This window comes from Acinonyx jubatus, chromosome A1, assembly GCF_027475565.1.
Source record: "Acinonyx jubatus isolate Ajub_Pintada_27869175 chromosome A1, VMU_Ajub_asm_v1.0, whole genome shotgun sequence".
In the NCBI taxonomy this organism is placed as follows: Eukaryota; Metazoa; Chordata; class Mammalia; order Carnivora; family Felidae; genus Acinonyx; species Acinonyx jubatus.
Window position 1 is genome coordinate 142,692,467 of NC_069380.1, and position 27,677 is coordinate 142,720,143.

Sequence of the window (27,677 nt, forward strand, 5' to 3'; positions counted from 1 at the left end):
ACACTATGTCTGTCTTTCTCTCTCACACAAGTAAATAAACTTTAAAAAAAATTTAAATTTCTTATTTTCAATTACTTACTGCTGAAATCTAGAGATAAAGTTTTATATTTATTTTATATCCAAAGATCTTGTTTAATTCATTTATTGACTATAATAATTTTTATAGATTTCTTTAACTTTTCTGGGAACATAATCATGACATATAGGAATAATGAGATTTATTATTTCCTTTCTAATAATTATACTTTTTATTTCCTTTTCCTGCACCTGCCCTTTTTTTAATGAGTAGATACTGAATTTTATCAAATGCTTTGGAGATCGTCATCTGATTTGTCTCCTCTATTTTCTTTATGTGGTGAATTATATTGATTGGCCTTTGATTATTAAACCAACCTTATACTCCTTAAAAACTCTAAATTGTTTATATAATATAGCTTTGGATTGGTTTAATGTATATTCATCCATATATACATAATAGATGAAATTGGTCTGTAATTTTTCTTTTTTATTATGTTCTTGACAGGTTTTTGGTATCAAGATTGTGTTGGGGGGGTGCCTGTGTGGCTGACTCGGTTAAACATTCGACTCTGATCTTGGCTTAGGTCATGTGAAGCCTGCTTGGGATTCTCTTTCTGTCTCTCTCTGCCCTTCCTTCTCTCTCTCCTTCAAAATAAGTAAATAAACTTAAAAAAAAAAAACGATTCTGTTGAATTTTTGGAATGTTTTGGTAAGAGTTACTTTGGTTTTGTAGAAGAGTTTTTGTATAAGATTAGTGCTGTTTCTTATATGTTTGCAAGAATTAGTGGGAAAATTATCTGGGTTTGGAGTTTTCTTATGGAAGGGCTTTTAATTACAGATGTAATTTCTTTAATAGATACAAGCTTATTCACATTGTATTTCTTGTGTCATTTTTGCCAATTTTAAAAAAGCAATCAGTTCATTTTATTTAAATTTTTTAAATATTTGGTTATGCCAGATGTTTGGTTATTTATAACAGGTTGATTATTTTTAAGGCTCTGTAAGAGAAATAATTTTATTTTAATCATTATTTTCATCATTCTACTCATGCAAAGTTTCTTTTCTTGTTCTTACTGTGCTAGGCTCTTTCTGTTCCAAGAAACACAGATTCACTCAAGTTCCTTCAAATAATGGAGCTTTATAACACTCATTATAAAACCACATGTAACCATGAGAGAAAGGAATCACAGGAAGAACAAGATCTCTAGTACAGTTTGGCTTTAGCGAGACTGGAAATGTCTGGTTAATTAGGGTATAAGACAGCTTTAGAGATGGAACAGATTTTCTTCTTATCCCCTGAATAGTAAGACTTTATAATATTTTACTTTGAGGCTCTCATTATTTGCATGTGCATGAAGTTTCTCAACTCCTTTAGGCTCCTTTGCTGCTTCTTACCTTTTATTGCTAACTACCCTCTTTACCCCTTGTTCTGTATAATTTTTCTTCATACTTTGTTTCCTCATAAGTTAATACTTATGGTCCCCAGTGCTTTGTGGTCTTGTTCTGTGTTTCTTTTCAACCTCTACTCCATATACCAACTGATTGAATCTCTCCATGGTTCTCAGTTTAAACTCCCAAGAGATTATATGGTTAGTTTCAGAAGACCTTTTATGTGAGGCCATGTCTTGGGCTCTTGGTCAGATACAGAGTGGCCACTCTTGACCAGGCAGGTATTGCCCAGAGTGGTGGGTTCACATAGCACAGCACATGGATGTCTCGGGCTCACTCCTGTCTACAAAGGGCTACAGTTGGACAGTTTCCCTTAGGATGAGTCTATATATGGCAAGTACTATAATTGGTTAATAGAGGCAAATTCTAGAAATTAAATTAGTGCAAGTGTTTGAGCTTTTCTGCCTCCTTTACATCCTCTGGTGAAATGCCAGTGAAAAATGCTGATAAAAATGATATCTAGAATTTGGTATTGTAAATCTCTTTAGTAGTCATCTGTCTATACCTGAAAAAATTCCTGTGCTACCAACCCAAATTAAGGCCTTGGGCAATTAGCTGTATAATACCTGTAGGGTTTTTTTTTTTTTAATGTTTATTTATTTTTGAGAGACGCAGAGAGAGACAGAGCTTGAGCAGGGGAGGAGCAGAGAGAGAGAGAGGGAGACACAGCATCTAAAACAGGCTCCAGGCTTTAAGCTGTCAGCACAGAGCCCGACCTGGGACTTGAACCCAAGAACCGGGAAATCATGACCTGAGCTGAAGTCGGACGCTTAACCGACTGAGCCACCCAGGCGCCCTATAAATACCGGTAGTTTTAAGATAGACATATTGATTGGTTTTAAATGTAAGCAATATAAAAAACACACAAAGAGGCAGGTAAATGAATATTTAATGAGAAAGCCATAGTAGTTATCTCATTTAGGTTGCTTCTTGTTTTTTCCTTATTTATACACAGAAACAGTCATGTACATTGCTAAAAATTCACTGTTCTGCAATATCATGGTTCAGGTTTAAGACAAAAAGGCCCTCTTTCCGTTTGTGATACTTAATTGGTAACATATTTAAATATCATAAAGCCATCTTTTACTTAAGGCATTCCCATTTATGGAATAAATTATAGCTGTTATGTAAAAGCCCTTTGGGTACAATAAGTGAAATTGCTTTTTAATTTTCTAGGGGGACTCAGAGAGAGTAATGATAATTACTGGACCAAACATGGGTGGAAAGAGCTCCTACATAAAACAAGTTGCATTGATTACTATCATGGCTCAGATTGGCTCCTATGTTCCTGCAGAGGAAGCAACAATTGGAATTGTGGATGGCATTTTCACGAGGTAAAAACATTAGTTCTATTTGAATGTATTTCTGAAAATAAGTCAGGCCCACATTGTCACATGAATTTTCTGTGTACATATTTAGATGAATAGATTTGCTCTTAAAATATTTAGAGCTTAGGAGCTTAAAGAGAGCATTTCATCATGAATATTAATACCAGAGGAGACCAAGGAGAGCATTTTGTCCACTAGTTTTCAAGTTATTTTTGGTTACTAAGTTCTTATTTTAAAGAAAATCTTATATAAAAGATGAATATTTAAACAGATAAAAGCAGATCTGCTCTGCCTGAGTCAGAGTGGAAGGCTTACAGACTTGACTGGATGGGCTCTGCAGAGCACAGTCTGAAAACCAGCCCATCCTCCTCATTTTATAGGTGGGGAACTGACATGGAGAAGGGCACTGCCCAAGATTATGTATGTATGTATGTATGTATGTATGTATTTTTAATGCTAAGAACATTACCCGTCACTAAGTCTTACCCTTCATTTATAAACCTAAATTGCATGTCATATTAGGAATAGAAGTGAAATATCCTGGTCTCACTAATAGGAAAATCATAGTTCAATCTATTTATTCAGATTTATCAGTTCTTTATCAGTATAAGAAGTATCTTATACTTCTTAAGAGCATGAACATTTTTGGAAAAATTAAATATAGTCCATATGTATGTAGTCACATTATGTGTATAAGTTTCTGATTGGTTGTGCAGCTGCATATTTCTATAACACTTGACTTTGGAATCACATCAGAATATATCACATACTGAGGCGCCTGAGTAGCTCGGTCGGTTGAGCATCTGACTCTTGATTTTGGCTCAGGTCATGATCCCAGAGTTGTGAGATTGAGCCCCACGTCAGGTTCTGTGCTAAGTGTGGAGCCTGCTTGGGATTCTCTCTCTTTATCCCTCTGCCCCTACTCCACCTGTGTGTGTACTTTCTCTCTTGCTCTCTCCCTAAAATAAAATGAGAAAAAAAAATACATGCTGATGTTGATGCATTTGAGTAGACATTAGAATACTTTATCTTAGGGACGCCTGGGTGGCTCAGTCGGTTGAACATCTGACTTCGGCTCAGGTCACGATCTCACGGTCTGTGAGTTCAAGCCCCGCGTCAGGCTCTGTGCTGACAGCTCAGAGCCTGGAGCCTGCTTCAGATTCTGTGTCTCTCTCTCTCTCTCTCTCTCTCTCTGCCCCTCCCCTGCTCATGCTCCGTCTCTCTCTCAAAAATAAATAAACATTAAAAAAAACTTTAATAAAAAAAATACTTTATCTTAGAGCTTGGTTTTTAACCTGAGAGTGAGCAGAGACACCTAAATTCTGTTTGATACCATATCACCAAACAGATGTTATTTTGATCTTTATCTATTTGTAGATAAATTCAGTATAAGAGATTTAAGGACTCTTTCTTTACTTTTTAAATTGTAATTAGTCTTCTATCTTGTAAAAATAAATATACTAGGTATTTTATTTTGGTTGCCTTAGTAGGGAGAGTGACAGAAATTTAACCAAGGGAAAAAAGATTAAAAGGAGAAGAGGGAAAGAGAGAAAGACTTCTTGGGCAAAGTAAGATGGTTTGACTGGAAGAGAATCTTGTTAGTGAGCAGAATATCAGTTATGGATATTTTTAGATATATGTGTATTTTAGATATAAGTAATAGAAAAAAAATAAGAGTTTACTTTTCTCATACAATAAGAATGCTTGAGGTGCACTGTTGTTTCCACTGTTGTGGTGGTTCTGCAATATTTTTGGCCTTTCCCTCATAGCTGCTAGATAGTTGCTGTGACTCCAGCATCACATTCATGTTCGCATGTGGGAACAGGAAGAGAGAATGCCACAGGCTCCCTGGCCTCTCCACCCCCCCCCCCTGCCTTCTTTTTTCAGGAAATCAGTGCCTTTTCAGAAGCCTCCCAGAAGGCTTCCACATATATTTCACTAACCAGAATTGTGTCTCATGGCCATAATTGCAAGGGAAACAGTAAGAATTTGGTTTTGTCCAGCTTTTCTCATGAAGTTAGGCACATATTTAGGAATGGATTCAGAGATAATCAGAAAATAGTTTTTGCCTATAAGAAATGAATTCAGTGATAATAATAAAAAGTTAAACTTTATAATAGTAACATATTTAAAATACCAGAAATAACATTCTTACCAATGTATAGTGACTGTTTTATGCCCCTTATATTAAATGCTTTATATAAAGTACATTCAGGGATATCAAATATAAGCCTTCTGAAAAAAGATAAACCACACTAATTTCAAGAAATTTAGGTATTTATTCATTTTAATTTATTCTTTTATCCAGCATATATTAGCATCTAATATATAACAAACAATGGGACTGCCAAACAACCATATTTTCTCTTCTAGTGAAACTTACCTGGTGGAGATGATCAATATTAACCAAAAAAATTACATAAAAAATGTGAAATTGCAGCAGTGACAAACATATAAAGGCTGTGTACAAGATGCTCTGACAGTCTGCGAGCAGGGTATGAGCTATACAGGGAAGGCTTCCCTTAGCAAGCAACTCTTGAGGCCTATCTGAAGGGTGAGCTGACTAATCAAAGGAAGAAAGACAATTTCAGACAGGGGGTGTGTGTGCAGAGTCTCTTAGCATTAAAAAAAAATCATAGATAAGTGACTGAAGAGTGACTCTCTAGGGGAACATTATTCTAGACGAAGTTGAAGAATAGGTAAGGGCAAGTGACACAGAGTGTAGAGGGTTGGGACTTTTTCCTCAACCATGAGAAACCATTGAAGAGTTCTAAGCAAGGCTTGGCATGATCACATCTACATTGGCTATAATGCAGGAAACGTTTGGAGAAAGGACACAGTAGTAACCTTATCAATAGACTCCTGCAGTGGTCTCGGTGAGAGGTATCAGTGCTTTGGGTGAGGTTTGTAATGTTACTTTGAGTGGAAAGGAGTCTCATTTGAAAGGTGTTTAGGAAATAAATCAACAGGGGTTGGTGATAGAAGGGATATGCAGCTGAGATGAATGGAGTGTCAGAGATGACAGTGGTTTATGCATCTTGTTTGGACAGTGCTGGCATTTACTGGAAGAGTGTGATTTTCTTTTTGCCGTAGATCCTGACTTTTATTTTTATACATAGTAAGGAGAATACTCTGAGACATTCTAGGGGAGCTGTCATATAGGCAGTTGGATATAGAGTCCAGAGGAAAAGATGAAAAGTAATGATATAAATTGGCTGTGAGACATCTCTGTATAAGTGGTAAGTGAAGACCTGGGTGTGGCTGAGATCATGTTAGCAGAGAGTATAGTGGAGAAAATAAGGTCCTAAGACTGAGTCTTAGGACTACCAACATGTCATAGGTGAGTAACATGATAAGCTAGAGAAACCAACAAAGGACGAGTAGCCAGAAAGGGAGAACAAAACCAGGATGTTACAGTGTCAGGGAAAGACTCCTCCAAGGATAAAGGCAGTGCCAACAGCACAGAGAGGTCAGGTGAAAGGAAGCCTGAAAAGTCAACTTCGATCTTAACAAGGTGGCTGTCACTATTGACCTTAGCAGGAGCTGTTTCGGTGGAATGGTGGGACCATACTCCGGTTAAAGAGGGTTAAAGAGTGAGTGAGAGGTCAAGAAATAGAGTGTTAGTACAGGTGTCACCAGGGCAGCTTGGCCAGGGGGAGACGGTGAGAGATCCAGTGAGGGACTTGTTTTGTTTTTGAATGGTAGACTTGAACATGTTCCAGAGGGATATGTTATATCCATAAATTTCTGATTTAAAAAATGCCTTGATTACCTTGGGAAATATTAGAACAAGTTAGTAATGATACTTCTAACAAAAAATCATTAGTCACTTTGTAGAATGAAAATTGAAAAATAAAGAGAGAATCAAGCAGCAAGTCTGTCTTTCCACCCAGGTGAGAGAAAGTTTCTCATGATGGAAGTGTTCCAGCTAATAAGCAAAGAAGGAACGACAGAATTAGTGTGTCACCCTTTTTTTGCAACCCCTCCAGGGTGGAGTTTTTCCAGAGAAGTGAATGGAAGGGCAGAGGGAGTTTAAGAGTTGGCCAGTGTATGTTGGGAATGGTGGACCATGGAACTTTAAGAAGAGGGCTTACAGCACCAGGGAAGGCATGTGGTAGGTGGGCTAGGGTCCTGAGAGGTTTCAACAACAGTCGTGGTGGAGGTGCTGTGTGGGCAGCTTTTGAGATGAAACAGTTCATGTCTCTGATGAAGTCCAGGATGTGAGTCTGGTGATGGATGGCTGAGATAGAGTAGAGGAGGAGATGGGCAAAGAGGAGATCTAGGATTGAGCTGGATGGTGTTGGCTGGTTTAGCCACGTGGACCTGAAGGGCTACTGGAAGCAATGGTGGGGCTCTTGGTGGAGACAAGATACACGCCAAGTATTAACAGCTTTGATGAATGAAGGGGAGTGATTTGAAACTGAATAGCTGCAGCATGGACAAAAGGAGGATGTTACGGTCTGGTGGTATAACCTCAAAGGAGCTGTTTTTATTACAAGAAGGTAGAGCCTGGAAGGAAGAGCGGTGAGCCTGAGAATCCTTGTGGTATCAGGTGAGGCAAGGAAGCGAATAGCTGGTTCTCCTGAGAGGGCTGCAGGGGAGGGACTGGAGAGGAAAAAGGAGGGAGTGCACTTGTGGAGAAGACAGCGAGGACACAAGAGATCTGGCTGGTTATTTGGCAGCTATTCCGAAGTACCTAGTGTTCAGGTTTAGGAGGTGAGTGAGGCAGAGAGTTGGATAAAACGTGAGAAGTGTAGAGCCATATGGACTTGATGTTGGTGCCAAAAACCACAGAGGAGGACACACAGTGTTCTGACTGATCAAAATAAGGAAAGTAGAAGAATGGGGTCTGGAGACTAGTCTGACCCAGCTTGGGCAGTGGTGGATCCACAAGCTGTAGGTGCTACACACTGCAGCCTAAATGGGTCAGCCGACTGTAGCCCTGAAACGAGACACACACTGTGTCCTCTGGACTCAGAAGCTCATCAATCAAACAGGAAAGAAATAGATAAAAACATGTGCGAGGGTCTGATTGCAGTGTCCCCGCCAGATATTACTGAGTGCCCTCTTAGCCAGTCATGCATCTTTTAATGCTTTAGGCCTAATCTTGGCACCCATTGCTTACTACAAATTATTGCAGAAACTGGTTCCCTGCTCTCTGAGTCTTCCTTTTTTCCTTCTCCAGTTTTCAAGCCCCTGTGAGGTCCTTTCCGAACACAGCTATGATCAAGTCATTCTGGTGCTAAAGTACAAGTCTCTGAGCAAATCAGTTAAGAACGACCAGATGAACCCCAGTCTTTTCAGTCTTGTTTTCTGTTTCTTTCCCTCACCTACCTATGTGTCAACCCAACTCTTCTTTCTGAATTCTAGGAAGCTATTATGTACTTTCCCATTTGTCTTTTTCAGTTTATACTATATCCTGGACCAGATATACCTCTCTTGCTATTTTTCTTGTTAAGATTCCACCTCCTTCACAAAGTCTTCCTGGAGCCCCATAGCCACAGTTAATGTTTCTCATCTCTATACTGTGTGTTTTGCCTTTTTTAAAAAAATGTGTATTTATTTGTGTGTGTGTGTGTGAGAGAGAGAGAGAGAGAGAGAGAGAGAGGGAGGGAGAGAGAGAGCACGCAAGTGGGGGAGAAGCAGAGAGAGAGAAGGAGACACAGAATCTGAAGCAGGCTCTAAGCTCTGAGCTGTCAGCGCAGAGCCCGATGTGGGGCTCAAACTCACAAATGGTGAGATCATGACCTGAGCCAAAGTTGGACATTTAACTGACTGAGCCACCCAGGTGCCCCTGTTTTGCCTTTTTTTTTAACCAATAATAATATTCCCATTTATTTATTTATTAATCTACAAAAAGAATTGCTACATTGTATGGTAGTTCTTATTTTGGTTTTTTCAAATATGAAATTTATTGTCAAATTGGTTTCCATACAACACCCAGTGCTCATCCCAACAGGTGCCCTCCTCAGTGCCCATCACCCACTTTCCCCTCCCTCCTACCCATCAACCCTCAGTTTGTTCTCAGTTTTTAAGAGTCTCTTATGGTTTGCCTCTCTCCCTCTCTTTTTTTTTCCTTCCCCTCCCCCATGGTCTTCTGTTAAGTTTCTCAGGATCCACATAAGAGTGAAAACATACGGTATTTGTCTTTCTCTGTATGACTTATTTCACTTAGCATAACACTCTCCAGTTCCATCCATGTTGCTACAAAAGGCCAGATTTCATTCTTTCTCATTGTCAAGTAGTATTCCATTGTGTATATAAACCACAATTTCTTTATCCATTCATCAGTTGATGGACATTTAGGCTCTTTCCATAATTTGGCTATTGTTGAAAGTGCTGCTATAAATATTGGGGTACAAGTGTTTTGCCTTTTTTAAAAAGTTCTTACCACTTTTTGTTTTATAGTTATTGGTGTAAACCTCTGCCTCTCCTGTTGCGTAGTCCATTCCCAGAAGATGATTTTCATGTTTTGTACATTTCCCTTCCCCCTCCCCAAACCTGGAACTCTGCTTTGTACATATATAACAGACACTCAACAACAGGGCTATTGAATGAACTAATCTTTAAGTCAAGATCAGGCCAATAGAAGCTAATCCCATGGGCAGTGGGGAGTTGTTGAAGACTTACGAGTAGGAAGATGATGTGATCAGAGTTACTTACAGTTGAGGTTTCAGGAAGATTAATTTGGCCACACTTTGAAAGATGGATTATACAAAGGGATGATGTAATGCAGTTATTCTTGGGGAGATCCTGAGCATCTTAATTAGACTGACAGAAATGGAAGTGCACAAGGGACAGAGGAGAGATGTTACAGGGTTAGAACTGACAGGCTTTGGTAACTACAGTGGATGAAGAGTGATAGATAAAGAACTAGAGACAAGGAGGCATCAAACCTCGGTGACCAAGAGAAGTGAATGGTGGTGTTTGTCAGTGACCCTAAGAAATTCAGGAAGGGGATCTGTTTTCAGAAGTGATCTTAACTTGTAACATGCAGCACAACTAGGAGGCTGCGTGATAAGATCGCCATTAAATTTCCGTGTCTTAAGCAGAAACAATAGACTGTTAGGAGACAGTGGCTCAATAACAAGATCAAAACTCCAGTGTACTAAACACGCATTTTTCTTAAAACCTTACAGTGTGCTTGAGTTTTATGCTAAGCCTTAGGGATACAAAGCCGAATGAGACCACGTTACCTGCCCTCAAGAAACTCACGTGTGATAAGGACAATCCATGGAGGCACAAGGCATTCCATTGCTGTAAGATCATGCAGTGCTTGAGAGGTGTTTGTATATGTGTATTTATTTGCTTGTTCGTTCATTAATATTTATCCTGCCATCTTCCTGAAAGTAGTTAAGTCAGTTTACAGAAGATTCCAAATAGTGTGAGTAAAAATGAGGATAAGGGCTTAAGATGGAGCCAGAAATGAAGCTTACAATATTTATCACATAATGACCAACACTGCTGTGGGGAAGCTATAGATTTGTCTCAAAGGTTTCCATGAAGGTAAACTTGTTCAGTTAAAATAGTTCATAGTACCTAGAAAAACAAATGAATTACTTAAGAAAACAGCTTTAAAAAACCTGTTTATTTTGTTAGACAACAATTTTTAGTGAAAAGACCGGCTAGTGGCTGACCTAGAAGGTACTCACGTGGACCGTGAGCTTTTTCCTCCATGCTGCTGCCATGATAGCATGCCTTTATCTTGTGAGCCAGGAGCAGCCTTGAGGAGCTGGACTGGTTACTAGTCACTGCATAAGGGAGAAACTAAGCTGTAAACCTTGCGAACACCAAAGTCATTGTTTCAGTATAGTGGTTTTCATTCTGAATTAACTTCCTTAAACACACCCATTTTTTTCAGCTACTTGGGAATACATTTTACCATTACCTGGTACTGGTGGGCCCATCCAGAGGTAGTATTACATGAAAGAAAGAATATTCTTGTTACAGTAACAAAAAAGAGCTGGTTACAAAACCTGGCATTCTGTTTGATTCCACTTTTGTAGGAGAAATTATATATGTAAATATATGCAGAGAAAATCATCTAAATAGAAGGCTAGATTCCAAAATATCATGAGGGAGATGGGATTGTGGTGAATGTTCTTTTCTTCTGCTTATTAATATTTTTAAAATTCTAAAATAAACGTAAGAAAGATACAACCTCAGATTAAAGGCAGTATCAGTCAAAATAAGATGTTTTATAGGAGTCGTGTGAAATGCTTATATGGTCACTGTCTGAGAACACTTTTTTCCAGGGCAAATTTCTCTTCCCTACTCAGTAGCGTGGCATTTGGACTTCTAAGCCTGAACATTCCCAGGTACTTCAGCATATCAGAGCTTACTTTTCCAAAAAGTTTCTAACCCAGCCTGTATGTAACCTTATTTCTTCCTCCTTTAGTGATGGTTTTCTTGTCTGGATCAATATAGAAGATTGGTGTCTTTAATTTTCATAACACACATATTATCATCTGCACACGGAACATCTAGAAACAGTGAGTTTTAACCCTTAATGTACATTGGACTTTTTTTCAATGGAGCTTTAAAAAATACTGATACTTGGACCCTAAACTCAGTAGTTCTAAGTTGGACTGGGGTCTGGAAGTTGACACTTTTGTAAGTGTCCAGACAACTTTGGAGTGCAGCCGAGAAGCATTTCCACTGCCCTTGCTGGAGAGCTCAGTTGTTTAATTATAAAAATAATAGATCCTATTATGAAAACAATTGAACAGTATGATAGGGTATAAACTAACTTTTACCTTCTCCCCAGGTCAACAACTATTGATGATTCTTTGTATAATTTTCCACCAATTTACAGGTATACATAAATCTTCTCTTATATAAATGGTATTATATTAAACATTATGCTATGCAGCTTGCTTTAATTTCCTAATATGTGGGGGACATATTTCTCTATCACTTCATGCAGATTACTCTCACATGTTTTTTTTAATGTTTTATTTATTTTTTGAGAAAGAGAGAGAGAGAAAGGGAGGGGAGGGGCAGAGAGGGAGACACAGAATCTGAAGCAGGCTCCAGCCTCTGAGCTGTCAGCACAGAGCCTGATGGTGGGCTTGAACCCACGAACTATGAGATCATGACCTGAGCTGAAGACAGACACGTAACCGACTGAGCCACTCAGGTACCCCTTGCATGTTTATTTTTTTTAATGTTTGTTTATTTATTTTAAGAGACAAAGAGCACACACAAATGGGAGAGGCAGAGAGAGAACAGGCTGCACGCTGTTAGCACAGAGCCCTATGTGGCACTCAAACTCACAAACTGTGAGATCATTACCTGAGCCAAAATTAGGAGTTGGACACTCAACCTACTGAGCCACCCAGGTGCCCCAGTCTCGCATGTTTGTTTTTTTTTCAACGTTTATTTTATTTTTGGGACAGAGAGAGACAGAGCATGAACGGGGGAGGGGCAGAGAGAGAGGGAGACACAGAATCGGAAACAGGCTCCAGGCTCTGAGCCATCAGCCCAGAGCCTGACGCGGGGCTCGAACTCACCGACCGCGAGATCATGACCTGAGCCGAAGTTGGACGCTTAACCGACTGCGCCACCCAGGCTCCCCAAGTCTCGCATGTTTTAATGGCTGCACTGGATCTGCTGTGCAGAGATTCCTTGTTTCTTTAACCTCAGAGACCTCCATCTGGGATGCACTGCTTTAGTGTAAGGACCCTGTTCCCTGTCTTTTCTTCTGTTCTTACTCCCTTTCCTGTTATAATTGAAAGGAGTCTGCATGGACCACATTCATTTATATCCTAGATCCTTACTAGAGTATGGTCTAATATTATGCTGTTACAGTTTTCATTCATTTATTGTGAAATAATTCAGACACAGGACAGTCCCATAGGTAAATACCACCCTAGGAAAGTAATAGAACATTTTGCCAATACTATTGAACCCGTAACCCTCCCTGATTCTTTTCCCCTCCACCCCATCTAGAGGAACTGCCCTTTTGTCTTTTTTTTAATGTTTATTTAATTTGAGAGAAAAAGAGAGCACATGCTTTTTTAATGTTTATTTAATTTGAGAGAAAAAGAGAGCGGGGGAGGGGCAGAGAGGTTCAAACCTTGAACCTGAGCCAAAATCAACAGTTGGGCCCTTAACCAACTGAGTCACCCACGTGCCCTGGAACTACCTTTCTTGACTAGTTTTCATCCAATGCATTTCTCTATATTTTTACTCCCTGGGTATGTTTTTTGAGGAACACTTTCTACGTATCACACCACACTGTGTATTCTTTTGCACTTGGCTTCCCCCTCCCATGTTATATTTATGAAATTCATCCATATGGATATGTATAATTCTAGTTTACTCATTTTTCTATAATTATGGTATTCTATTGTATGCATCTACCACAGTTTATCCATTTTCCTTGATTGGTATTTAACATGATTCAAATTTGTTGCAAATGCAAACAATACTGATACTTGTCTTACATGTGTTTTCTGGTGCGTATGAACGAGTTTTCTGAATTGAGGCTATCATTTAGGAGTGGGACTGTGGAGTGTAAGGAATGTGCATCTTTATTGTTCTTCAAGGGGGCTGGAGCAGTTTAGAATCCTGCTGGCCGTGGGTAAAAGTTTGTACTCGTGCTTTAAAATTAAAGTAGACATACCCATTTGATGATGTTTCTATATAGTCTCCAGAATTGCTCATAAGGAAATTTTCATTTTTATTTACTGACCTTTACATGGAGTGCCATCTGATAAGTCATTTTTTGTTCATGCTAGGAAATTGTTTTCCCTCCATGTGCATGCTGTGCCTGTTTACAGAAAGACTTGAAGCGATTTATTGGCCTTCTCTGACAAACTGCCAGGCCTCCTGTCATCAGCCAATGGCTGCTTCCTCTTTAGTTCCTTTTTGTCTTGCCTGCCAAGAAAGCAAGAGCTAAATTCAAGGCTCAGGTGCAGAAACAAATTTGGTTTAATTTTCCCCCTTCTCTTCTTGCATGGGAGTATTTCTCTAACATGGTTCTTATAACAGCTGCATGAGAACCATAGAGATGCTTGTTTATGATTAATGTTTAAAACTTTCTAAGCCCGGTATCAGAGACCTATTAAATTGGAATTGCAAGGATGAGACCGCAAAATTAGCATTTTCAAAGCTCATGCACAAATATGCTGTCTCAAATGTGAGGACGTACTGTATGGCTTAAAATCTTAGTTTCATATTCATTGTAATTCTTCCACCATAAATATGTTGTTATTGTAAATCACTTCAAATTTTTTTTGTACTCAATGTAAGAAATATTGGAAGTCTAGCAGAGTGAGACATATGAATAAAATTTGTCTCCAAATTTTATCTTTAAATTGGTTATTTTCATATTAATGATTGAACATTTACAGCACTGGGTTTAAATTCATTAATTGCATAAATACTCATCGAGTGCCTACTATGTGCTGTGCACTGTGCCATGAGAAGAATAAATAAATTTTTGAAAAGCTGCAAACAGACAGGATGCTTTAGGAATATTTTTTCTGAATGTTGTAAGAACATTACTTTTAAAAAGTCAAATTTTGGACTCTTTCCATAATTTGGCTATTGTTGAAAGTGCTGCTATAAACATTGGGGTACAAGTGCCCCTATGCATCAGTACTCCTGTATCCGTTGGGTAAATTCCTAGCAGTGCTGTTGCTGGGTCATAGGGTAGGTCTATTTTTAATTTTTTGAGGAACCTCTCCACACTGTTTTCCAGAACGGCTGCACCAGTTTGCATTCCCACCAACAGTGCAAGTGGGTTCCTGTTTCTCCACATCCTCTCCAGCATCTATGTCTCCTGATTTGTTCATCAACTGATGAATGGATAAAGAAATTGTGGTTTATATACATAATGGAATACCACGTGGCAATGAGAAAGAATGAAATATAGCCTTTTGTAGCAATATGGATGGAACTGCAGAGTGTTATGCTAAGTGAAATAAGTCATACAGAGAAAGACAGATACTGTATGTTTTCACTCTTATGTGTATCCTGAGAAACTTAACAGAAGACCATGGGGGAGGGGAAGGAAAAAAAAAAGTTAGAGAGGGACGGAGGCAAACCATAAGAGACTCTTAAAAACTGAGAATAAACTGAGGGTTGATGGGGAGTGGGAGGGAGGGGAGGGTGGGTGATGGGCATTGAGGAGGGCACCTGTTGGGATGAGCGCAGGGTTTTGTATGGAAACCAATTTGACAATAAATTTCATATTAAAAAAAAAAAGTGTGGGGCGCCTGGGTGGCTCAGTCGGTTAAGCGTCCGACTTCGGCTCAGGTCATGATCTCGCGGTCCGTGAGTTCGAGCCCCGCGTCAGGCTCTGGGCTGATGGCTCAGAGCCTGGAGCCTGCTTCCGATTCTGTGTCTTCCTCTCTCTCTGCCCCTCCCCCGTTCATGCTCTGTCTCTCTCTGTCCCAAAAATAAATAAACATTAAAAAAAAAATTAAAAAAAAAAGTGGAATTTTGGCAAACATATACACTTGGCTCTAATTAGTATTTATGTATTAGTGTTTGTATATATATTTATCAGTGAAATATTTCTAGACACTTATTTCTAAGGATCATTAACATCTTTGAGTGCATCCCTGGAAAAGATCTCTTGTTTGTTATCCTGATAAATGTAGGCTTAAACCTTATTCACCTTTTTAGACTCAGTAATTAAGTTTTAGAAAAGCAATGAATTATTGAGTCTGGCTTGAAAAAAAAAAAGCAAAACACTTGGCTTCTCTCAGCATAATTTATTGCCATTTATGTCACTTAAATGTTGGTAGAAAGGGATATTTACATTAAGTGGTCCTTGGTTAATAAGTTGCATGCCATGCTACCCATGTAAACCCTCTTATGGCCCCTCAGTTCAGGAATGCTGTGTACTCACCAGTGTGTTTATTTTGAGAGAGAATTAAAGTGTAATAGGCGTTTGAATGCTTAACTTATTTCAGGTATTTGCATTTGTGAGGATGATAACTGATTTGTTTGTCCAGTCGAGTTTAAGTCCACGAATATTGATTGAGCACCTACTGTGGAGTACTTGTACTCTATTAAATATGTATATAATGTATATTTATGTATATTTAATAGATATTTAACATGTATATATATCCTAATGTGTGTGTGTGTGTGTGTGTGTGTGTGTGTCCTCCTTAGAAAGAAAACCCCTTGAATCAGTGCATGTCTTCTACTTGGTAGTAAATACTAGCACTAAAAATCACACGATAAATGATATTTTACTAAATGAGTAGGCTGTTATGAATTCTATTGGCATCAAAAGTGTTGCCTGTGAGTATCTCTGTGGTTTATTTAGTTCCCGCAGCTGTGTTTGGCAAACAGGAGATGCCTCACTTCATCTTTTTGCTAGGAAGTGGTTGTATGAATTTAATACTTCAGAGTCACCTGAGGATTTGGTTTGGTTTGAAATCCATATCCCAGGCAGTTCTCCTGAAGGCAGATCTCCTGGAGATAGTGCTGTAATTAATTGGTATGATGAGGGGGCTCTTAGACAGAGTCTGTCCATACTTAAGAACCTCTGCAAGTGACTCTAAAACATATCCAGATTTAGGAGCCATTGTTCAGTTTACAGAAGGGACAGCAGAATCTGAGAGATGGTGATTTGCCTGAGTTCTTAATGTGTATTTAATTATAAGGGGGCATCCTTTGGTTGTGTCAGGTTCCCCTTTATTAATCTTATTAATTAATCTGATTAATCTTACCATGATGACTGATGAATCTTACCTTTCTTTTTATGGCCTTAATCATTTGTGGCTTTCACAGATATGGTTACAGTTGGGAAATAACATTTTCTCTGTTAATTATTTTCCTCTGAAATTCTTGGGACTTTCCCAAGGAGTGGACTTGAAGATGTGTTAGAGAGTAATTTGTCCAGTCAGCACTTCCTGGGGTCTCTTTGATAGGAAAATGCCTGTGCCCTTCCTAAGTGGCCTGCATGCGTTTGTAGATGTTTTCAGTGAACGTGGTTTCCTGAGAACCAACACAAGTTTGGCATTTTCCTGGATTGCCATCTCGATTCTCAGCAATGTTTCCATTGAAATCGAAAGATTGCTGCAGTGTTCTTTGTTTGGCTATATTTGCAGTTCAGTGCTACAAGTTGTATAAATTAATTTTAAATACTATAATGTGAACTGATTGCAACTGTTAGTAGAAACAATTATATTAAACTTTCTTCTTTTATAATAATTTCATTGTTGCTAATAAAGTGATTGCTAAAAGAAAGCTGGTTTTTTAACCTGGTAATTACCATCTTTTTGCCTTGTCTCAACATAATGATACAGTAAAGTATTTATCATTATCATTTGTGATTTTTAAAAATAAAATTTGTTTTCTAATTGCACTGTAAAGCTTGTTTGTTGTGCAAAATATAAATACAGAAAAGCTCAAAAAAGAAATTTAAATCACCTGTAATTCTACTGCGTGGAAATCATTGTTGTTTAGGTATATGGCTTTCCAGACTCTTAAAATGAATCCATGTAGTGCTAAAGCATTTGTGATTTCATTCCATTTCTGGGTTAATGTTTATGTTTAATTAAATGTAACACAGATCTGCTACTTCATATTTTTATGACTTTTAAGAACTAGGCAATATCTACACATCTTATAATAATTGGTATCTTTTTGTAGCTTTTTCCTTGGACTGTATTTTTTTTATTTCTACTTCTTATACTACCCTTCTCAAAAGTTAGAATACTTTGTTATTTAGATTATTTCCCTTTTATAAATTTGCAAAATATAGAAAAAATAAAAGCTTAGACATGTAGACAGTACAGAATTCTGTTAACTCTTTAGCAAAGTGAAGTAAAGAGGAACATCTTCAATTTCAAAAAGAAGGCAAAATAAGCTAACGTAAAAGTCCTCCTCTGTAGAGCACTTAGAAGACAAGTAAGGTATTCCCCTTACATGAGGAAGCTGGAATAGGCAAACTCATAGGGATAAAAGGTAGAATAGAGATTACCACAGGCCTCATGGGAAGGAGAGCATAGGGAGTTTGTTTTTTAATGAGTATAGAATTTCTGTTTTGGGGTATTGAAAAGGATCTGGTAATGGATAGTGGTGATGGCTGCACAACATTCGAATGTGCTTAATGCCACTGACTTGTATACCTGAAAAATGTCAACTGGTTGTGTGTGTGTGTGTGTGTGTGTGTGTGTGTGTGTGCGCGCGCGCGCGCGCATGCACGCGCACGCGTGCATATAACCACAATCTTGAAAGCACTCAAATGTGTCAAAAAGTCCTAATGCAATATAGTAATTGTTGCCTCTATGTAATAATTTTGATATTTAAGCTCTAGTACTGATCATTCAATATGAAAAATTCTTTTTCTTTGTTTATTGCAGTACTTCTCCCTTTTGCTAGCATTTTCCTTGTGTAAGACCCAGAAATTGTGATTTGAGGGAACAGAGGTCCAGCCCATTAGCTACCATTGAAAAACATCTAGAATGTTATCTCAAAATATCAAGATCTCATAAAAACAAATTCTTGTTCAAATTTTCATGTATGTGTTCTTTATTTTAGAAACTGATACAAAAAAGTATTAATTTCTTTTCTCCATTAATGCTTTATTAAGCTTTGTTGACCTATATAAGGGTAATAGGCGAGGAGGGAGTAGGGGATTAGAAAGATTAGTCAGCCGCCACTCCTAAAAATATCAGAGTGATTTTTTTTCTTAATCACATAACTGTAACCTGTGTACTTGGAGCAAAATAACTCTAAGATGAAATCTAAAGAATGTGTTTTCCATTTTTTACTACTTTGAATATATAGACAGAATTATACTAATTTTGCATGTTCTAGAATTCCTTAAATCTCTAACATATTTTAACATTTGGAGAATTCAGAATCATTATCCAGTATTATGTTTTGTGAAATGCTCGTTGAATTAATAAAACATTATAAAAACTTTTTTAATTTATACTATCTTCAAAAGTGTATTTTTGGTAATTTACTGGGATATATACAATATAGCAGGATAATAAGAGATAGAATGGTATCTAAAGACACTGGAACCAAGAGAAAGTAAGTATAGAAACATAAGATAAAGTGTGAGTTGTTATTTGTTATTATAAGGTGTTATTCAGTTATTAGTAATCATGATGAAAAGGAAAATGTGTTTAGTTATAAAATTCTGTGTCCATAAGAATTATATAAAGTCATTATACTGCTGAAATTTATTGGAAAAATAAATGGTATTTCTTAAGGGAAGTTAGCAGAAAATATTTTTATCAGTAAACCTTCCCCATAGTTTTAAATGTACACTTTGCATAGTAGCCTCAGTTACTGGTTAACAAGCTGGCATTTCTGCTGGGCAGTGTCTGCTGGGCAGCATTGTTACTTGATCATCATGTGCTGAGGAAAAATAGAATTGTAGTAGACAATTTGTTGCCTCCTAAGGCAGTGACTTTCAAACTGTTGTACAGGGTGTTTAGAGTCCCCCAGAGCCCCCTCTGGATGAGGAAAGATGGCCTAATAGTGCTATGTCTTGACCAAATCAGCATTCCTTTTATATAATCTGTAGTGAGTTTCTTTGTGAAATTTAATTTGAGCTAGGGATTTAATGGATAAAAAAATATTTGAAAATCACTGGCCTAACAGTAGAGTTAGGACTGTTGCATAATAAAAATACATCTAAGAGCCCCTGAAATCTGGTCTCCTCTCCTTAAGGACAGAAGTACCAAGAGGCACGCTGGGTAATTCATCTCCAAGCCAGAAACCTGAAGGCCTGTGTATTTTTTTCTTCTCTGTCACAAATTCACTATGTCACCTTGGGAAAGTCACTTGATATCCAAAGTGTTTGCCCTCATGTGTTAAATGGCGGTGTAAAATGATTACTACCAATTTGGCCAGCAGCACGACTTTTTTGACTCTTTTGGCTTGCTGATAGGAAATGCTTTGCTATCATACAGGCTCTTCCCTTCTGTCAAAGTGGAAGGGACCATTGGAGAAAGAAGTGGCCCAGTTCTCTGTAGGGAATGTGAACGTAAGAAAAAAACATTAGTGGAAGGGAGAGTAAATCTGTCTGTACCAATCTTATTTTGGTGTGTACATCCCTTCTAGTCAGACTGGTCCCATAGGACAAATTCAGTGAGAGCAAAGGCTTTGGATAAAAGGTGACTGAGAGGTTATCTGGGCCCTGATGCTAAGATCAATAGAGAACAATTTGTGGTCATCAGTGATAAAATCTAAGAGGGTCAGGATGGAGAATGGGTGATCTGTTAGTTTTGTCAGTTAGAAAGGCCCTGAAGACCTTAGCAAGGGTAAAGGGTAGTTTGGATAAGCACAAAGTAAATAGCATTTTAAAAAATTAATCTTCACCAACATGGCTTGACTTTACCACTAAAAATTTAGCATAGCTTAAGCATTTGTACCTCATATAGGTTATAATGAACAGTAAAATTTGGACTTACTCTTGTATTTATTAATTTTTAAATATTTTATTGGGGGGGAGGGGCAGATAGAGAGTGGGACAGAGGATCCAAAGTGGGCTCTGTGCTGACAGCAATAAGCTCAACGTGGGGCTCAAACTCACGAATTTTGAGATCATGACATGAGCCGAAGTCAGATGCTCAGCTGACTGAGCCACCCAAGTGCCCCTGGAGTTACTGTTTTAAATGCAGTGTTTTAAAATTGAGTGGAAAATACAAGTGAATACTATCAAGATTGTGTGCTAATTTTTAATTACTGGGTACCATATAATTGTAATAAACATTCCATGAAAATATTAGAAGTTAATTTTTTATGTCCTTTAAACACTTGTGCTCCTTAGAATGTGTACATTGTGATGTTAGAATAAACTCAGTGACAATGTGCAAAGATAACCCTGATTTATACCGAAGCACAAAGGAAAACAGATGTTTAAATCCTTTCACTCCTTGAGACTTCTCCCACAAATGGTTAGTCAGCACTTCTCTTTTTTAACTTGAAGTTTAGACATTCACATAATTTGTTTACTCTTGAGTCATTTTGGCTGGGTAAGTTGTGTTACAAGCCTCAGAACAAATAATTTCAGCAGTTGAACATGACTGAGTCAGTTCATGTACAGGATGTATTGAAGATATTGGTCCAAGACACTATGCTTAGCATTTGAGGGGAATGCAAAAGTAAGTGTAGCTTGTGGAAAACAAGGCCGTCAGTTTGTAGAAAAGAGAAGAGGGAAGATTATTCTAGGCTAAGGAAATAATGAGGGAGAACATTGAGGGATAAAGGTGTGTTGTATCCACTTTCTGAATACATACTAAGCACCACTGAATTATAAATACGTTTTAAAGGGTGAGTTTTGTGATGTGTGAATTAAATCTTGATAGAGTTGTTCTGCTTTAAAAAGTATGTGGCATATATCAGGGAGCAAGTATGAATTGAGGTGGCAACAACATGGGGTCTAGGGACAGAAGGAGATGAGATTGGAGAGAGGTGACAGGTTTGGGGCCAGAGTACTCAGAGGCCTTGGAAACCATGCTAGGAATTTAGGGTTTTATTTTCCAGATGTTAGGAAACCATTGTAAGTTTGTTTTCTTAAAAATTTATAAATATTAACTTACTTATTTCTCCTAACCACCATAAGAAGTAGAAAAGCAGGCACTGTTGTTGTTACTGTTTACAGATAGGGGAACCGAAGTGTCCTAGCTGGGATTTGTATACTTAGCTATTATTGTCCTGCCGCCTCTTGGATAGTACTGACTCAGTTGGTATGCACATGAAGCAGTTGTCAGTGATTTACTCAACAGTTAGTAATAAGATTTTTTTAAAGTACATACGAGCTTTTACAGTCATTCATGTTAACATGAACTCTTAACTAACATTGCATAAAAAGCTCTTGTCCAATTTGAGACACCTTGTTTTTCTTATACATTTCCAAAAATTCTTTTACTGTGGTAAGAACAGTTTGGGGCACCTGGGTGGCTCAATCAGTTGGCCATATGGCTTCAGCTCAGGTCATGATCTTGCAATCCAGTCCATGGGTTCAAGCCCCACGTCAGGCAGAGCCTGGAGCCTGCTTTTAGATTCTATGTCTTTCTCTCTCTCTCTCTCTCTCTCTCTCTCTCTCTCTCTCTCTCTCTCCCCCCCTCCCCCACCTATGCTCTGTCCTCTCTCAAAAATAAATAAACGATAAAAAATTTTTAGGAAAAATAAAAGAAGAGGGTGGGCCCTTAGAGGTTTACTATTCCAACTTACCCGTTTTATGGATGAGCAAGCTAGGACCACACAGAAAAGGTACCTAACTTGGCTAAGATGACACAGTACTTAATGACCAAGCCAGGACAAGAGTGCTGGTCTCTTCACTCAAGGTATCACTCTTCTACCATATTTAGCTACCTTACATAATTTATAAATTGCATGACTTTTTAAAAGTTTTCACTCCATCTTATAGACTAGAACTTCCTTTTTCAGTATGACAGTTAATTTTTTAATGCCAAAAAACAGATATATAGAAAGTTCAAGTTCAAGGCCTAAGGCCTAAAATAAGAATTCACATATGTCTAGTGACTAAAAGTCAGCCTTTCAGAACATTTCTATTGTATAAAATGTAATTTGCTTCTTTAAATGTAAATTTAAGTGACCTTATCTATATACATATATCTATATTTATTGACTCTGTATTTTATTTTGAACTGATTCCTAAAGGCACCTCAGTGATAGTAATGAAATGAACACTTACACAGCCATGTTAGGCCAATATTTCCTACATGTCTTAATCCACTGGAATTGGGAAAGAAGACTTTATTCAATAATCTTTTATTCTCTATTTTTGTATCAGATGTTTTGCTAGGTGCTTAGAAGAAGAGAAAGGGGCACTAACTGACCAGTAATCCCCCACCCTGAGACAATAACTCTAAACATGTAATAACTTTCTATATTTTATTCTGCACAGGCAGTTTTTAATAAAAATGACCTAATATAACATTATTTTTAAGTTTACTTATTTATTTTGAGAGAAAGAGAGAGAGTGAGCAAGCATGCAGGTGTGCAAGCAGAGAGATAGAATCCCAAGCAGGCTCTGCACTGTCGGCATGGAGCCCAATGCAGGGTTCGATCCTACAACCCTGAGATCATGACCTGAGCTGAAATCAAGAGTTGAACGCTTACCCAACGGAGCCACCCAGGTGCCCCATAGTATAACATTTTTTAAAAAGTATAATTACGGGGGCACCTGGGTGGCTCAGTTGGTTGAGTGTCCAACTTCAGCTAAGGTTATGATCTCATTGTGAATTTGAGCCCCATATAGGGGCTTGCTGCTGTCAGCACTCATTCTGACCCTCCCCCACCCTCCCTCTCTCTTTCTCTCTTTCTCAGAAATAAGTAAATACGTGTGTGTGTGTGTGTGTGTATGTAATTGTAGAAGCAATGCCTGTTATGGTAGAAAACAAACAGTACAGAGGGCACACAATTGAAAACTAAAAGGCTCTCCCCCTACTTCCCATCATCTCTGGCACAGAACCCTAGCCCTGTGCAGTAGGCAGTCACTCTGAGGGTTCCTGATTTTGTTCTGCTGGTAGTTAACATTACAATGTCTATAAAATATTCTTCCCTCTAATTTTAGATTTATTTACTTTAGACAATATCTGTTGAACTTCTGGCAACAAATACAAAGAAATCATTTATCAATCCAAGACCCTTCCAGTTGTTAAAACTGTTCTTACTTTTACCTTTCCAAAAGGTCCCAACATCTGCCCTGCTGTAGTTATCTTGTTCTCTTTCATAGGCTAGTTTACAAATAGAAGGACCCAATAGTCAACATTTGTATTATTAGGATTCATGTATATGTTACATCCACATTCACTGGAGAGCTTAAGAAGTATGTAATCCTTAAGGCGTTAGACTATCATAGGGGCTCCTCTTAAGCGTCCCTCCTTTAAAATTCTCATTTCTTCCCAGCTTTTTTCACTTCTGTTATTCCCTATAGTTCATGTTTTTCTCTTGAATGCTATTTTCTCTTCTGTATCTCTCTTTGAGCAGTTTTTTCATGAGGACTCATGGTGGCTACTTTTCTGAGTTCTTCAGAGTCTAAAATAAGCTTTATTTTGTCTTCATATCTGTTTTGGAAGTTTAAATGAATATAAACTTTCAGATTTTAAATGTAAAGGAATTGTTCCCTTATCTTCTAGTTTGGCATTCATTGTAGGTAAGGAGTTTTGATAGCATCTTATTTTCATCCCTTTGTTAGTAATGTTTTTCCTCTCTTCTCTCTCTCTCTCTCTCTCTCTCTCTCTCTCTCCCTCCCTCTCTCTCTCTCTGAAGTGTTCAGGATTTTTAATTTATTTTTATTGTTTTTTTTAAATGTTTACTTATTTATTTTTGAGAGAGAGCACAAGCAGGAGAGGGGCAGAAAGAGAGGAAGACACAGAATCTGAAGCAGGCTGCAGGCTCTCAGCTGTCAGTGCAGAGCATGATGCAGGGCTTAAACCCACAAACTGTGAGATCATGACCTGAGCCAAAGTCTGATGCTTAACCGACTGAGCCACCCAGGTACCCCTGAAGTGTTCGGGATTTTTAAAAAATTCCTGTCGTTTCTTAAATTTTACCAGTGTGTTTCTAGGTGTAAGTCTTTTATTAATCTTATTCAGCATTTTGTGGAAACTTTCCACTTGAAGATGCATGCCTTATTTCAGTTTAGCAGTAATTTCTTCTATGATATTACTACTTTTGTTGTGTCTGCCTTCTGTACTTCCTATTGGGTGGACTTTAAGCCCTTAGGAACTGGCCTCCATGTTAAAATTATTTGTGTGTATTTTTCATTCCTTGATCTATTCACTGCGCTGAGATATTTCTTTGAATTTATCTTTCAGATTAAAATCTTGGTCCTCCACAGTATCTAATTTTAATCCCGCCTATACAGTGAATTTTTTCAGTGATCATATTTTTAATTTACAAGATTTTTTTGTTCTCCAGCTGTTCCTTTTTTTGGTGGGCTGTTTTATTTTAAGGCTGCAGTTTCTTAATCTTTCTGAGGCTACCAAATAGAGGTTTTGTTTGTTTTAATTCTGTTCTTTGAATTGTATTTTTATTCATTTCCTTTGTGGTAGTTGTTTTGTTGGTTGTTCTCAGTCCTCGTCTTTCCTACCATTCGTTTTCTTCAACTGTCCTCAAATTTTTCTTTAATTTTGGATGCTGTCCATCTGTCTGAATGGAACACTGCTTCAGGTGCTGTAAACACTGACGTGGCTCAGCAGTTGGGTAGGTCTCTTTGCCTAGCAGATCCCTCCACCGAATCTAAACACTTTCTCGTGACCTAGTGTTTTCACATATGTTGTGACCATTTTTCAGTGTCTAATTTCTAAGTGTATCAGTTCTACTGGTTGCATAGCTTTCCACCCAAGTATTATTGCTCTTTCTCTTTTCCTTAGGCATTTGCTTTTTCCAGTTTTTCACTAGATAACATTAAGAAACATATTTGTACACACATTTTTCATACCTCTGTGATAATTTCCACAGCATTAATTCCTAGAGTGAAATTTATGGGTCATGAAAAACTTCTGACAGACGTTGCTAAATTGTGTTTTGGGAGGTTGTAACAACTATCAGTCTTCACATAAGAATATCCTTTTCCGTACCCTCTTGACAGTGGTAGATGTTATCATTCTTGTTATTCTCTTTGCTAATTGCATATGTAAGACAGCATTTTATTCCTGTTTGAATTTGCATAATATGTGAGTATTTTCATTAGTTTTTGTATGTGTGAATTGACTCTTATCCTTTGCCTATCTCTCTTTTGGAATGTTTACCATTTTGTTTAGCTTTATGAAAGTCCTTTTTTTAGGAATATTAACCCTTTGTTATATGTGTTGCAAATATGTTTGTCAGTTTGTGGTGTTTGCTGTACACGTTTTGGTGCTGAGTTTATAACGCCACCTACCTACCTATCCAGAGATTAAATTTCACCTGTATCTGTTGGTATGGTTTCTTTTTTTTTACATTAAACTTTTAAATTCATGTAAATTTATTTTGGAATATGGTTTGAGTAGTGGCATACCTGTTGTTTTTTTTTCCTCCTGAAACAACCAGTTAGCTAGCATGTTTTTTATTGACTGATCATTCATTCTTTCCTCCCTTCCTGATTTGAAATCTCTTCCTTATCATATACTAAGTGGTTTATGTGTGTATGTGTGTATCTGCCTAAAAATATCTTCCCAAGAGCACCCTACGGTTCATGAAATTTCTAACCAGACCACTCTGTTACCATACTGTTTCTAGAAAGCACTGAAGCGTAATACTTAAACTATTATATTACATTTTTTTAATGTTTATTTATTTATTGTTGAGGGAGAAAGGACAGAAGCAGGGGAGGGGCAGAGAGAGAGAAGGAGACACAGAATCTGACGTGGGCTCCAGCCTCTGAGCTGTCAGCATAGAGCCTGCTGTGGGGCTTGAACTCACAAACCGTGAGATCATGAATGAACCTGAAATCAGACGATTAACTGACTCAGCCACCCAGGCACCTCATAAACTATTATATTAAAATCTTATTCAGTGCTTGCCTGTTATTCTAATTCTTGAGAACCGAAGACCTTCCCCCCAATATTTGCCTTATCAGAGCATTTTGTTATCAGTTAAAGATTTATTCTTTTTGTCAGCTTGCAACCTGTCAGGAATAAAAGCAACCATGTTAAATGAGGGTAAACATGATTCTGAAGAATTCAGAGTGGTTTCAGAGATAGGAAACTTTAATCTTGCTTTTTGGTGGGGAGAAATACCAATAAACATTGACAATTGAGATAAATAACAGTATTTGCACTTTGAGGAAATAGCCAAAATGCTCATAAGTTAGCAACATTTCAGAAATTATGTTTTATAGTTATTGATTTTAAGATGGATAAAATTAAAACACTTGCAGTAAAACTAAATGCCACTAATTTCTAAATTCCACTGATTCCTGGAGCAGTTCTTCTAAGGCTCTACATATCTGTGGGGAAAACATTATACTTCATTCTCCCTGCCCAGAACAAGACTCAAGCCCAGAGATGGGTAAGGCTGGATTTCACCATGAATTTCCCCAGAAAGAAGAGGTACCATTATGCTACTGTGTGTAGGTGACATGTGAACTACTGTAGCAAAACCACATGGATGAAGGTATTTTGCGGAGAAAATAGTTACCAGAATTCACAAAGCTGGTTAGCGGGTCAAACACCTAAAATCTAGGTGTTGCTATTAACTGTATGACCTGGAGTGGCTGTTGCTTAATGATTCTCCCCCCTTCCCCCACCTTTTTTAAAGAATCCTTTGGACTAAATAGACATTTTCCCAAATGTGTTCTGTAGACCATTATTGCCACAGTTGCCTTGGGAGTAGTAGGTGTCCACAGTGAAGTGAGTTAGACAAATGCTAAATAGTAGATACTTTTCTAGAAACTGCACAATGTGTGGTAGAATATTAAAGGATCACAGAAGTCTTACAGGAAAGAAACTCTTACATCTTTTGCACCCATTTCATGACATCCCTAAGAACTATGTTCCATGAAGTCTACTTTAGGAACCTGTATTAGGTGTCAGAGATTACTAAACATTTGTGATTCTAATAAAAAGTTTTAGCTTCTATAGATAAATTATTTCAACATGGTACTTCAATTTGTAGTACCAAATCTTCTTGAGGTACTAGGAAAAAGTCTTTAAAATTCTAGTACTCATAGATATTTAAACACAGCAACACAGAGAAGCATTATTTTCCCTTCTGAGTACCAAAATTCTGGTTTGGAGTGACTGCTCAGAAGGTAGGGTCATAGGTTTCCCTATTTTGGGGGAGCTCTGTCCAGTACCTCAGACTCTATCCACAGTGCTTCTAAAAGGTGCAGTTTAATGTTAGGCACACAGTGTTTCTAGAAGGTACCATTTGATGTTAGGCACTCTTTTATATCCAACACATGTTTTCTTTTGTTTAGTATGATTTCAGTTATTATTG

The 27,677-nt window shown here is 37.8% G+C and overlaps 1 protein-coding gene across 5 annotated transcripts in view; it reads left to right on the top strand.

The window, feature by feature from the left end:
- Nucleotides 1–27,677, top strand: part of MSH3 (mutS homolog 3) — a 187,786-nt gene that overhangs the window by 144,984 nt on the left and 15,125 nt on the right. For all 5 annotated transcript variants that reach the window (XM_053224371.1, XM_053224369.1, XM_027039130.2 and 2 more), the window contains exon 20: nt 2,644–2,801. In XM_053224371.1, coding sequence (XP_053080346.1) covers nt 2,644–2,801 — 158 coding nt within the window. The remainder of the gene's footprint in view (nt 1–2,643; nt 2,802–27,677) is intronic.